Here is a 14,617-nt window from a genome sequence, read left to right on the forward strand (position 1 = left end):
ATTCTTCACCACAAGGCCTGCAGTCATTCATTCAAGTAGTTACACCAGGGTAAAAAGAATACCCTGGCACTTCAAGGATTGCTGTATACATGATCTGAGGTGACACTAATACCTGGTTAATGTGAAACATCACCATAGCACAAGGCATATGGGGACCACGGGATAAATAGAATTTTGGTGCAGCTCACAGTGGTCCTAATAGATTCACAGATCCAATCAACAGACACTTTCCCAGTTACCAAATATATAAATAGAATGCACATCCTTGGTAGTTGGTAGAACCTCCAAATTTGTTTCTTGGCCTCTGGGGTCAGAAGTCTTTGACACCATACTCAGTCAAGATGGTAAAAAGACTTAAACAATGCAACGAGGAGAGCCTTATCAATCCCTCATTTCATTCACTAGTATGACTTATACAAAAGAAGTTTGGATTCTGGAGAATAATAGCAAATTCTAACCAGGTAACTTCCAATTTCAATCACTGTGCCAGATGTAGTATCTTTGCTAGAGCAGATTAATGTGATCTGAGGTACATGGAATGTGGCCACTGATAAAGGTGAATGCATTCTTTTCCATCCCTCCAAGGACCAAAAGCAGTTCACATTCATGTGAGGTGGGCAAGAGTATACTTTTATAGTCTTTCCCTAGTGCCATGTTAACTCCTTTGATCTTTGTCAGTACAGTATAAAAGGATTTGGTTATGGTCATTCCACAGATCACATTTTTTTTCACTATGGATAATATATTAAGTTAGAAAGCATGGAAAAGAGATAGCAAATTCACTGAAATCCCTAGTAAGATAAGTGTGTTCCAGAGAATTGGAGATAAACCTGACAAAGACATTAGTAAAGATTTTAGGGATCTGATCTCACATGCCAGAACAATCCCTCCAAAGTAAAAGACAAAATTATTGAACCTTATAGCTACTACCATCAAGAAGGAAATGAATGCCTGAAAGGCCTTGGAGACACATATTCTATACTTTGGGATACTGTTCTAACCCATGTATAAAGTAACATGAAAAGTGAGCTTTCAGTATGGCCAGGGCAGAAAGGAGGTTCTGCACTGGGTCAAAACTTTGGTACAAGAACTCAGGTCATATGACCTGAAAGATCTTATAGTACCTGTGGTTAGAACAGGAATCATGAGGAGTTTTGGTTGACCTTATTATAAGAATCACAATAGATCCTCTCAGAATCTGGAGCAAGACCATACCATCTAGAAGTAAGAATTAGAACATTTTGAAAAGCAGCTTTTGTCATGCTGCTAGATCCTGCCAAGATGAAGTGCTTAACTATGAGATATCCAGAAACCACACAGCTAACTCCTTTTAAAATGATGCTGGGGCTGGGGATGAGGTTCAGTGGTAGAGTACCTGCCTAGAATGCATGAGGCCATGGGTTCAATCCCTAGAACCACATACAGACCCACAAAAGATGGTAGGAGTTAGGCATGGTAATGCACACCTATAATTCCCAGCAAATTGGGAGGCCCAAGCAGAAGGATTTCAAGTTCAAAGCCAGCCTCAGCAACTTAAGGAGACCCTCAGCAATTTAGTGAGACCCTGTCACAAACAAAAAATAAAAAGGCGGCTGGGGTTGTAGCTCAGTGGTAGAGCACTTGCCTAGCATGTGTGAGGTACTGGGTTCCATTGTCAGAACCGCATATAAATATCAGTGATAAAGTGCCCCTGGGTTCAAGCCCTAGTACTAAAATAATGATGATAATGATGGTGGAGACGGGGACTGGATATCTACATGCAAAGAATGATACTGGACTCTCAATATAATCTATAAAATTTATTCAAAGCTGGGCGAGGTGATGCACGCCTATAATCCCAGTGGCTTGGGAAGCTGAGGGAGGAGGATTACGAGTTCAAAGCCAGCTTCAATAACTTGGTGAGACCTTGACTCTAAATAAAACAGAAAAAGGACTGGGGATGTTAAGTGCTTTTGAGTTCAATCCCAGATACCAAAAAAAAAAAAAAAAAAAAAAAAAAAAAAAAGGCTGGAGATGTGGCTCCCAGGTTAGGCGCTCCCGGGTTCAATCTCTAATGCCAAAAAAAATAAAAAAAATCAATAAAATAAAAAAATAAATTTTACTCAAAATGGATCAAACATCCAAATTTAAGTGTTAAGGCTATGAAATTCCTAGAAGAAAATCTAGAGGAAAAGCTTTTGATATTGGATTTGGCAGTGGTTTCTTGTATAAACCAAAAGCAGAAATAACTAAAAAATAAATAAATAAATTGGACTACAACAAATTTAAAACTTTTGTGCATCAAAGGATGCCAATAAGAGAGTAAAAAGGCAATCTACAGAATTGGAGAAAATATTAGCAAATTAAGGGTTTGATATCCAGAACATATAAAGAACTTCTACAACCCAACAATGACAACAAAACCACCCAATTAAAAAATGGACAATGGCTGGGTGCAGTGGCACACGACTGTAATCCCAGCAATTTAGGAAGTGGAGGCAAGAGGATTGTGAGTTTAAAGCTAGCCTCAGCAATTTACCGAGGTGCTAAGCAGCAAAGTCAGAATCTGTCTCTAAATAAAATACAAAATAGGGCTGAGAATGTGGCTCAGTGGTTGAGTGCCCCTGAGTTCAATCCCCAGTAAACCCCCCCCCCCAAAAATGGGCTAAGGACATGAACTGACATTTATTCAGAGATACAAAAATAGCCAATAAACACATGAAAAAATGCTCAACATTGTCATTAAGGAAGTGAAAACAAAATCATAATGAAATACTTACTCATATCCATTAAGATGGCAACTGTCAAAAATATTAGAAAATGGGGCTAGGGATGGGGCTGGAGCTCAGTGATAGAGCGCTTGCCTAGCATTATGTGAGGCACTGGATTCAAGCCTCAGCACCACATAAAAGTCAAACAAACAAACAAACAAACAAATAAATAAATAAAATAAAAATATTGTGTATATCTATAACTAAAAATATCAGAAAATATTGTGAGGCATGGTTTCACATGCCTATAATCCTAGCAATTCAGGAGGCTGAGGCTGGAGGATGGCAAGTTCAAAGTAAGCCTCAGCAATTGAGTGAAGCCCTAAGCAACTTAGCAAGATCCTATCTCAAAATTTAAAAAAAAAGGGAGGGGGCATTGGGGAATTGGGGATGTGGCTCAGTGGTTAAGAACCCCTAGGTTCAATCCTGGTACCAAAAAACAAAACAAGACAAATATTAACAAATGTAGGCAAGGATGTAAAGAAATTAGAAACCATGTGTATTATTAGTAGGAATGTAAACTGGCATAGCCACTATGGAGAACAGAATGGCAGTTCCTCAAAAAATGTACAACCAAATAAGTCTGTAATGCCATTTCTGGATATATACCCATAAGCACTGAAAGCAGGGTCTTGAAGAATTGCTAAGTTGCTAAGACTGGCTTTGAACTTGTGATTCTTCTGTCTCAGCCTCCCCAGCCATTAGGATCGTAACAGGTGTGTGCCACCATGCCCTGCTTGAAATGGTAAATTTTATCAGGGGTGGGGAGGAGAGAAGTATACTGTAGAGGATGCCATAGTGCACTGCTTAAATGTACCTTTTAGAATCAAGATAACCATCTCCCAGGAGCCAACTCCTTCTCAAGAACTGTGCTTGGGAGAAGGGGGCTGCTTCTCCCAAGTTTATGCCCTCTCCTTAAGGCAACCTGCATTCAATGACTGGTCAATATGGAGATATAAAAGTCTGAATCCTCTGCCTCTGAAAGGCCACACTAGCCTTAGAGCTCCCTGTTGGGATGGCTTTTTTATCAATATATCACAGTTCAAATTCTCTCATAGATAGTATATGTCAAAATATCTGCTAAGAGATATTACTCCTGAGAATCTCCCCAATAACTGGTCTGCAGGCAAATCTCCATCTCAGTTTGTTTCCTAAGGAATATAACCTAAGAGAATAATTGCAGATACATTTATCATTTTAAATGTAATTTAGAGTTACAACTCCAACAATTCCCCTTAAGCTACTTGGTACCTGATTCTTAGTCGGTCATTTTCAGAGTACAGGCGTAAAACATGTTCCCGTTCTTGGAAGAGACAGACCTGCATATCACTCAGAGCTTTCTGCAATTCAGCAATCTCTTCATCCTTCTGCTGTAAATCCCATTCAAGTCTATGCTGCAAAAAGGAAAGAAAACAACAAATAATAAGGTAATCAGAAAGATATTGGGTCTAAAAGAAGTTATTACTTTTTTTTTTTTTTTTGGTACTGGGGACTGAACCCAGGGTTACTTTACCACTGAGCTACAACATCAGCAATTTTGTTTTAGAACTAAGTTACTAAAGTTCTTGCTACCTTGGGGGCTGGTTTTGAACTTGTGATCCTCCTGTCTTAGCTTCCTGAGTCACTAGGATTATAGACATCACTACCACAGCTCACTTAAGATGGTTCTTTTTGAATAAAAATCTAATTTTATTGAACACAGAATAGATGGATTTTCAAATTAATTATTTTTGCTTTTTGATTATTGCTTTTCCAAGTCATGATGATCCCTGGTAAAACTTACCAAATGGAGCTGGGCATGCTGCCACATGCCTGCAATCCCAGCAACGGGATGCTGAGGCAAGAGGATTGTAATTTCAAGGCCAACCTCAGCAATTTGGCAAGACCCTAAGCAACTCAGTAAGACCCTGTCTCAAAATAAAAAATAAAAAGGGTTGGGGATGTGGCTCAATAGCTAAGTACCCCTGGGTTCGGTCACTGGTGCCAAAACAAAAACAAAAAAACCTTAATGAGTAAATGGTACTATACAAACATATGTATTCTTGGCAAAATTTTAGCTAATTATACATTCTTAAATAAATACATTTAAATCTAGAGAAAATATTTGTAATCGGACAATTAGTGCATGGTAAGTACATCATTTAAGCTATTTATAGAAAATAGATTAAACTCTATATCTTAAAGCACAGGTATAAATTTGCATTTTATGCAAAAATTCAGGTTTTACTTATTCTTACATTGATTGGTAGGAGTTTCTATCAGTAACTTAAAAGGCAAGCAAATACGTTTTTTTTTTGGTACTGGGAGTTGAACCCAGGGGTGCTTAACCACTTAGCCACTTCCTCAGCCCTTTTTATTTTTTTATTACAAAACTGGATCTCAATAAGTTGCTTTAGGGCCTCATTCAGTTGCTGAAGCTGGCTTTGAACTTGTGATCCTCCTGTCTCAGCATCCCAAGCCAGTGAAATACAGGCATGTGCCACCATGCCCAGCAATATATTAATTATTTTTGCTTTTTGATTATTGCTTTCCCAAGTCATGATGATCTCTGGTAAAACTTACCAAATGGATTTCTGTTTCTTTAACAGCAACAAAAAAGATCAGGTACTAACAAAACCATCTTATGAGACAGTGTTTAATAAATATATTTAATTTATTTATTTTTACAGTGCTGGGGAATTGAACTCAGGCCTTATGCATACTAATTCTCTACCATTTAAGTATATCCCCAGTCCTAAGCATATTTTATTTATAAAGATCTTCTAGTAGAAAATAGAGAATTTGTTCTTTTACTTAGAAGAAGGCTACATGAATAGTTATCAAATTGATCTGTATGGCTTACTTACATTTCCATACTAGAAATGTTCCAAAAAGAACTTAAAATGTTACAATTCTTTTTTTTTTTTTTTCAGTGATGGGGATCAAACCCAGGGCCTACTATATACAAAGAATGCATCCTACCACTGAGCTAAACCTACCCAGTCCTTAAAGTGTCAATGTCTCTCTTGACATGCTTTTGTCTTGACTCTGCCTATGCTTTATTAATGATTCTATATCATTACCTCTGTCTTCATAAATTTTCTTTAGAACACTCATCAATCTCTCTTTTGGGGCTATTCATAGTTCTTTAGAACACTCATCAATCTCTCTTTAGGGTCTGCATCAGTTTCACAGGAGGGTTTTTTTTTACTCTCTTCAAAATGAGGCAGGAAGTCCTACCAAGTGTTTTGTGTATGTTTTGTTTCTACATGATAACTATGTCAGCTGGGTGTAATCCCCAGCAAGTAGTGAGGCTGAGGCAGGAGGACCCCAAGTTTAAGACCAGCCTCAGCAAAGCAAGAATCTGTCTCAAATTTTTCAAAAAGGGAGTTGGGGCTGGGGCTGTAGCTCAGTGGCAAAGTGCCTGCCTACCATGTGTGAGGTACTGGGTTCAATCCTTAGCACCACATAAAAATAAATAAAATAAAGGCATTCTGTCCATCTATAATTACAAAAAACAAAAAAATAAAAAATAAAATAAACATTAAAAAAAAGGGGGGGGGGGTTGGGGATGTGGCTCAATGGTTAAGCACCCTGGGTTCAAACTCCAGTACCAAATAAATAAATAGGTCTGGAGATACAGTTCAGTGGTAAAGTGCCCCTGAGATCAATCCCCAGTAACAAAACAACAAAACAAAAACTATACCAAGTCTTGCCCTCCAGAGAAATGGATTTCAAGAGGTTGCTTACAATCATGGACTAACTTTTTCCATTTAGACTCTTTTTAAAGTTTTTCTTGGTACTAGGGAGTGAACCCAGAAGTGCTCACTGAGTTACATCCCTGGTCCAAATTGCTGAGGCTTGCTTTGAATTTGCAGGATTACAGGCATGTGCCACCATACCAGCTCCCATTTAGACTGGTTTTTTTTTTCAATTTTTTTATTAGTTGCTCAAAACATTATAATGATCTTGACATATTATACATTTGATTCAAATGGGGTGTGAATTCTTATTTTTCCATGTGTACAGATTGCAGTATCACATTGGTTATACAGCCACGTTTATACATACAGCCATACTAGTGTCTACTGTATTCTGCTACTCTTCCTATCCCCCTCCCTTCCCCTCCCCTCCCATCACCTCTCTCTACCTACTCTACTGTGACACTTTTTTCTTCCCCCTCACACCATCTTATATGTAATTTTGCATAACAATGAGCATCTCCTTCCATCTTCCTTGCGAGTCCCCTTCTCTCTCCCATTCCCATGCACCTCTCGGCCGTATTTAATGGTAATCTTCTCATGCTCTTCCTCCCTGCTCTTTTTTGAGTCGCCCCCACCCCTTATATCAAAGAAGACATTCGGCATTTCCTTCTTAGGGATTGGCTAGCTCACTCAGCATAATCTGCTCTAATGCCATCCATTTCCCTGCAAATGTCTTGATTTTGTTATTTTTTTAGTGCTGAGTAATATTCCATTGTGTATAAATGCCACATTTTTTTAAATCCATTCATCTATTGAAGGGCATCTGGTTTGATTCCACAGTCTAGCTATTGTGAATTGTGCTGCTATGAATACTGATGTAGCTGTGTCCCTGTAGTATGCTCTTTTAAGGTCTTTTGGGTATAGTCTGAAAAGGGGAATAGCTGGTCAAAAGGTGGTTCCATTCCCAGCTTTCCAAGGAATCTCCATACTGCTTTCCAAATTGGCTACACCAATTTGCAGTCCCACCAGCAATGTACAAGTGTACCCTTTTCCCCACATCCTCGCCAGTACTTATTATTGTTTGACTTCATAATGGCTGCTATTCTTACTGGAGTGAGATGTTATCTTAGAGTGGTTTTAATTTGCATTTCTCTGATTGCTAGAGATGGTAAGCATTTTTTCGTATATTTGTTGATTGATTGTATATCCTCCTCTGAGAAGTGTCTGTTCAGATCCTTGGCCCATTTGTTGATTGGGTTATTTGTTTTCTTGTTGTTTAATTTTTTGAGTTCTTTGTATACTCTGGAGATTAGAGCTCTATCTGAAGTGTGAGGGGTAAATATTTGTTCCCAGGATGTAGGCACCCTATTTACCTCTCTTATTGTTTCTCCTGCTGAGAGAAAGCTTTTTAGTTTAAGTATGTCCCATTTGTTGATTCTTTTTTTTTCTTTCTTTCTAAGAGAGAAAGAGAGAGAGAGAGAATTTTTTTAATATTTATTTTTTAGTTTTCGGCGGACACAACATCTTTGTTTGTATGTGGTGCTGAGGATCGAACTTGGGCCACATGCATGCCAGGTGAGCGCGCTACCGCTTGAGCCACATCCCCAGCCCCTTGATTCTTGATTTTAACTCTTGTGCTATAAATGTCCTATTAAGAAATTTGGAGCCCGACCCCATGAGATGGAGATTAGAGCTAACTTTTTCTTCTATCAGACGCAGTTTCTGGTTTGATCCCTAGCTCCTTGATCCATTTTGAGTTAACTTTTGTGCATGGTGAGAGAAAGGTATTCAGTTTCATTTTGTTGCATAAGGATTTCCAGCTCTCCCAGCACCATTTGTTGAAGATGCTATCCTTTCTCCATTGCATGCTTTTAGGACCTTTGTCTAATATAAGGTATTTGTAATTTTGTGGATTGGTCTGTGTCTTCTATTCTGTACCATTGGTCTACCTACCTGTTTTGGTACCATGTTGTTTTTGTTATTATTGCTCTGTAGTATAGTTTAAAATCTGGTATCGCTATACCGCCAGTTTCACTCTTCCTGTTTAGAATTGCTTTTGCTAATCTAGGAATGCCGTTGGGATTTTGATTGGCATTGCATTAAACCTATAGAGTACTTTTGGTAATATGGCCATTTTAATGATGTTAGTTCTGCCTATTCATGAACAAGGTATATCTTTCCATCTTCTAAGGTCTTTTTCTATTTCTCTCTTTGGTGTTTTGTAGTTTTCTTTGTATAGTTCTTTCACCTCTTTTGTTAGGTTAATTCCCAAGTATTTTTTTTTTTTTTGGAGGATATTGTGAATGGGGTGGTTGTTCTCATTTCCATTTCAGAGGATTTGTCACTGATATATAGGAACAACTTTGATTTATGTGTGTTGATTTTATATCCTGCCACTTTGCTAAATTCATGTCATCTGCAAATAGTGCTAATTTAAGTTCTTCTTTTCCTATCTTTATGCCTTTAATTTCTTTTGTCTAATTGCTCTGGCCAGTGTTTCGAGAACTATGTTGAATAGAAGTGGTGAGAGAGGGCATCCCTGTCTTGATCCAGATTTTAGGTGGAATGCCTTCAATTTTTCTCCGTTTAGAATGATGCTAGCCTGAGGCTTAGCATAAATAGCTTTTATAATGTTGAGGTATGTTCCCATTATCCCTAGTTTTTCTAGCATTTTGAACATAAAGGGATGCTGTACTTTGTCGAATGCTTTTTCTGCATCTATTGAGATGATCATATGGTTCTTATCTTTAAGTCTATTGATGTGGTGAATAACATTTATTGATTTCCGTATATTGAACCAGCCTTGCATACCAGGGATGAATCCTACTTGATCATGATGCACAATCTTTTTAATATGCTTTTGTATCTGATTTGCCAGAATTTTATTGAGGATTTTTGCATCTAAGTTCATTAGAGATATTGGTCTGTGGTTTTCTTTCTTTGAAGTGTCTTTGTCTGGTTTAATAATCAGGGTGATGTTGGCCTCGTAGAATGAATATGGAAGTGCTTCTTCTTTTTCAATTTCCTGAAACAGCTTGAAAAGTATTGGTATTAGTTCTTCTTTAAAGATTTTGTAAAACTCTGCTGTATACCTATCCGGTCCTGGGCTTTTCTTGGTTAGTAGTCTTTTGATGGCTTCTTCTATTTCCTCAATTGATATTGGTCTGTTTAAGTTGTGTATATCCTCTTGACTCAATCTGAGCAGATCATATGACTTAAGAAATTTATTGATGTCTTCACTATCTTCTATTTTATTGGAGTATAAGGTTTCATTATGTTCTGTATTTCTGTAGCGTCTGTTGTGATATTGCCTTTTTAATCCCATATGCTAGTAATTTGAATTCTCTCCTTCTCTTCTTTAGCATGGCTAAGGGTCTGTCAATCTTATTTATTTTTTCAAAGAACCAACTTTTAGTTTTGTCAATTTTGTCTATTGTTTCTTTTGTTTCGATTTCATCTCTGATTTTAATTATTTCTTGCCTTCGACTACTTTTGCTGTTGTTTTGCTCTTCTTTTTCTAGGGTTTTGAGATGAAGTGTGAGATCATTTATTTGTTGGTTTTTCCTTTTTTTGAGGAACAAACTCCAAGCAATGAATTTTCCTCTTAGAACTGCTTTCATTGTGTCCCATAGATTCTGATATGTCGTGTCTGGTTTCATTTATCTCTAAGAATTTTTTAATTTCCTCCTTGATGTCTTCTGTAACCCATTGATCATTCAGTAACATATTGTTCATTCTCTAAGTGATACAGGGATTGTCCTTCCTTCTTTTATCATTGATTTTCAGTTTCATTCCATTATGATCAGATAAGATGCTTGGTATTATCTCTACTCCTTTATAATTTCTAAGAGTTGCCTTGTGACATAATATATGGTCAATTTTTGAGAAGGATCCATGTGCTGCTGAGAAAAAAGTGTAACCGCTTGATGTTGGGTGGTATATTCTACATACGTCAATTAAGTCTAAGTTATTAATTGTATTATTGATTTCTATAGTTTCTTTATTCAACTTTTGTTTGGAAGATTTGTCCATAATTATTGTACTGTGGTCTATTTGACTCCTGAACTTGAGAAGAGTTTGTTAGATGAACATAGTTGCACCATTGTTTGGTGCATATATATTAATGATTGTTATGTCTTGTTGGTGTATGGTTCCCTTGAGAAGTATGTAGTGTCCTTCTTTATCCCTTTTGATTAACTTTGGCTTGATGTCTATTTTATTTGATATGAGTATGGACACTACTGCTTGCTTCCGAGGCCCATGTGAGTGGTATGATTTTCCCCAACCCTTCACCTTCAGTCTATGTATGTCTTTTCCTATCAGATGAGTCTCCTGTAGGCAGTATATTGTTGGATTTTTTTTTAATCTATTCTACTAGCTTATGTCTCTCTCTTTTTTTAATATTTATTTTTTAGTTCTCGGCAGACACAACATCTTTGTTGGTATGTGGTGCTGAGAATCTAACCTGGGCCGCACGCATGCCAGGCGAGCGCGCTACCGCTTGAGCCACATCCCCAGTCCCTAGCCTATGTCTCTTGACTGGTGAGTTTAAGCCATTAACATTTAGGGTTACTTTTGAGATATGGTTTGTACTTCCATCCATATTTGTTTATCTTTGTTACTCAACATTTGTTTTTCCTCTTTGATTAGTTTTTCCTTTACTGTACTACCTCCCACTGTTGGTTTTCATTGTTATTTTTCATTTCTTCTTCATGCAATGTTTTGCCAAGGATGTTTTGAAGCGCCGGATTTCTAGTTGCAAATTCTTTGAACTTTTGTTTATCGTGGAAGGTTTTAATTTCATCTTCAATCGTGAAGCTTTATTTCGCTGGATACACGATTCTTGGATGGAATCCATTTTCTTTCAGCGTTTGAAATATGTTGTTCCAGGATCTTCTAGCTTTCAGAGTCTGTGTTGAGAGATCAGCCATTAACCTGATTGGTTTACCCCTAAATGTAATCTGCTTCCTTTCTCTTGTAGCTTTTAAAATTCTCTCCTTATTCTCTATGTTAGGCATCTTCATTATACTGTGTCTTGGTGTGAATCGCTTGTGATTTTGCACATTCAGCATCCTGTAGGCTTCTAGGATTTGGGATTCTGTTTCATTCTTCAAGTCTGGTAAGTTTTCTCGTATTATTTCATTGAATAGATTGTTTATTCCTTTGGTTTGGACCTCTATGCCTTCCTGTATCCCAATGACTCTTAAGTTTGGTCTCTTTATGTTATCCCATATTTCTTGGATGTTCTGCTCATGGTTTCTTAACAGTCTCGCTGAGCTGTCTATGTTCTTTTCAAGTTGAAATACTTTGTCTTTGTTGTCTGATGTTCTATCTTCTAAGTGTTCTACTCTGCTGGTAAATACTCTCATTTGAGTTTTTAATTTGGTTTATTGTTTCCTTCATTTCCAGAATTTCTGGTTTTTTTTTTTTTTTTAATATATCCTCTGTCTCCCTGTAGAGTTGATCTTTTGCTTCTTGGATTTGTTTATGTAATTCATTATCAAAGTGATCTTCCATTGTCTAATTTTGATGTCTAATGTCTTCCTTGAGACTCCAGATCATCTGTAGCATGTATATCCTGAACTCTTTATCTGACATTCCATCTGCTGCAGATATTACCTCTTCTAATGTTGAATTGACCTGCATTGCTTGTGGTCCTTTCTTTTCTTATCTTTTTATACTACACACGTTTCTTTCCAGCTTTGTGAAACTGTTGTGTTATTGATTTTCCCCCTATATATTTATATTGCTTTTGTATAGTTCCAAAGTCTCTCTTTTGTGGAGGAAAGACAATGTTAACAGTTCCCAATATCAATAGCACATCATCTAAGCACAAGTTTTCATTATTAATACAATTATAGATAGCCTCTATGTCTACTGATGTTGGCTTCAATTATCATTTAAAAAATATAGTCATTAGTTTTATAAAAGGCATACCATTTCTGGTAGCATGAAGAAAACTGAATTTCAGGTGTAGGATGCTATGTTTAGGGGGAAAAGAGTGAGGGTATGGGGTTAATCTAACTTAGTAACTTTGGAGAGCTCTAACCAATAGACAGGTAATTTATAGAGGAATGTATACATTCAAACTCCTATCTGTATTTAGATACCTACTTATAGTTAGTAATATTTAGGGGGTTGAAAGTGGGATAGAGGGAGTAAGAAGGAAAGAAAAAAAATAACAAGAGAAAAAAGAGAGAGGGAAAAAGAAAAAAAATTTTAAAAATAAGTCTTTCAGAACTCATTATTTTTTTTCTTCCAGTAGGTGGCATTGCCTATTCCTAACTTGAGTCTCTGCGTTCAGGGTGATGGAGGTAGCAAGTGTGAGAGGACTTGAGCTTCCCCCTGTAGCTTCTCTACTTTTAGTCTCTGAGATGGAAACCAGGTGCCTGATCCATCGTAGAACCGAGCTGGTAGGCACACCCACCGGTTGATGGGTTTTAAGGGTTGGTGGGATTTTCCAAGATGAGTTCCATCTGTTTTTCTTGAGTGTTTGATGAGGTGGGGGGTGTTGGGGAGACCTTATGTTTGTTCAGAGCTCGGTCTGGTGTCCTGCAAGCCAAGCTTCTGCGTTTTGTGCCTCCTCTGGTCTGCACCCCCATGCCCCACGCCAGCCCCTCCTCCTGGTTGGACGGACGGGCAGCTGGGCCCCTCTTCCGGGTTGGGTCTTCTGCCTGCTGGGTGGGCAGATGGGCCCCCTCTCGCCTCCAGGCCGGGTGTCTGCCTACCACGCTGGCGGGCGGGCGGGGCAGATCCCATTTAGAGTGTTTACCAAAAGATCAAATGATCTCTCTGTGAAATATATCAGCTCATTCTCAGTGCAGATTTGCTTCAGTTATGGTAATGTAGATATTCAGAAACATATCTGCCTGATCCTATTCACAAGTAAATGATCTTCACTATACATCCTGTTATAATGGAAGCAACCATGGCTGACTTTTCCTTGCCAAAGGATTCTGCTAGCTAGGGGTAGTGACACACATCTGTGATCCTAGTGACTCAGGAGACTGAGGCAAGAGGATCCCAAGTTCAAGACTAGCCTCAGCAACTTAGTGGGGCCCTAAGCAACTTAGTGAGACCCTGTTTCAAAATAAAAAATACAAAGACCTGGGATATAGATCAGTGGTAAAGGATACCTGGATTCAACGCCTCCCACCCATGGCCAAAAAAAAAAAAAAAAAAAAGACATTTTGCTTTTTCTGTGATTTCTACTGCATCACGTTCTTGATTCTGTCTGTCTTGTATTTTCCAGCTCTTAGGGCATCATATTTCTCTAACCTTTTCCCACAACATAGTCATCTCTTCTGTAACTTCCTGTAGATCTTCCAAAACTGAGGACATGGTTGATCTGTCAGGGCATGCTAGATATAACCATGCAAGGGAGGAAATAGAAAATGCTCACCACCCCCATGGAGCACACACCCAACCCTAAGTCACACTGTGGCCTGCTTATGGCATTTGGCTCAATTCTGACTATTAAAAAAAAAATCTAGCATTATAAATATATATGTATTTGATAAAAGTGACAGTTATGTGCCCCTCCCACACATACCAAAAAAGTCTCACATGTTTGGATAACTATAGTATTTCACACTGCTATAGTGAAAAGCATAGTGCAGGTTGGAGAGGCTGAGATACTGGCAAGAATATTATAATATATAGCTCAATTGAACTATGAGGGTCTGAACTACTATTCTGGCAATAGTGATGGAAATGTGGGAATGGATTTAGTAATATTTTAGAAGCAGAATTCACAGAACTTGATCAAGTGGGGCTGAGCAGAACTGTAGGCAATGAAACCATTTACTAAGAATCAAAATGAAGAAAAAGTTAAGGGATAAGGTATGGAGAGAGGGGAAATATATGGTATATATGTATGGGGATGGGTAGTATAGAAAAAGAAAGTCAGTTCAGATATGGATATATTCACTTGGGCTCAGGAGAAAATTCAGTTAGGTTAGTTATCTGGGTATCATCACTATGGTAGCATAATGCATGGATTAAATAGGATCACATATAGTAGGAAATTTGACATTTAAGACTAAGGAAGAGAGTTGTTGATAGAGACTGAAAAAACAAAACAAAACAAAGCAAAGCAAAACAAAACAAAACCTGATCAGAGAGGCTAGGTAGCAACCAAGAAGGAAAAATGACAGAAATCAAGACAGGAAGGGAATTTTAGGA

General features: G+C 37.9%; 1 protein-coding gene across 7 annotated transcripts in view; it reads right to left on the reverse strand.

Moving 5' to 3' along the window:
* The window catches only part of Ccdc77 (coiled-coil domain containing 77), a 49,021-nt gene that overhangs the window by 14,373 nt on the left and 20,031 nt on the right, over positions 1-14,617 (reverse strand). For all 7 annotated transcript variants that reach the window (XM_040281213.2, XM_021732147.3, XM_021732148.3 and 4 more), the window contains one exon: positions 4,002-4,144. In XM_040281213.2, the coding sequence (XP_040137147.1) occupies positions 4,002-4,144 (143 nt within the window). The remainder of the gene's footprint in view (positions 1-4,001; positions 4,145-14,617) is intronic.

Source organism: Ictidomys tridecemlineatus, chromosome 6, assembly GCF_052094955.1.
Source record: "Ictidomys tridecemlineatus isolate mIctTri1 chromosome 6, mIctTri1.hap1, whole genome shotgun sequence".
NCBI lineage: Eukaryota > Metazoa > Chordata > Mammalia > Rodentia > Sciuridae > Ictidomys > Ictidomys tridecemlineatus.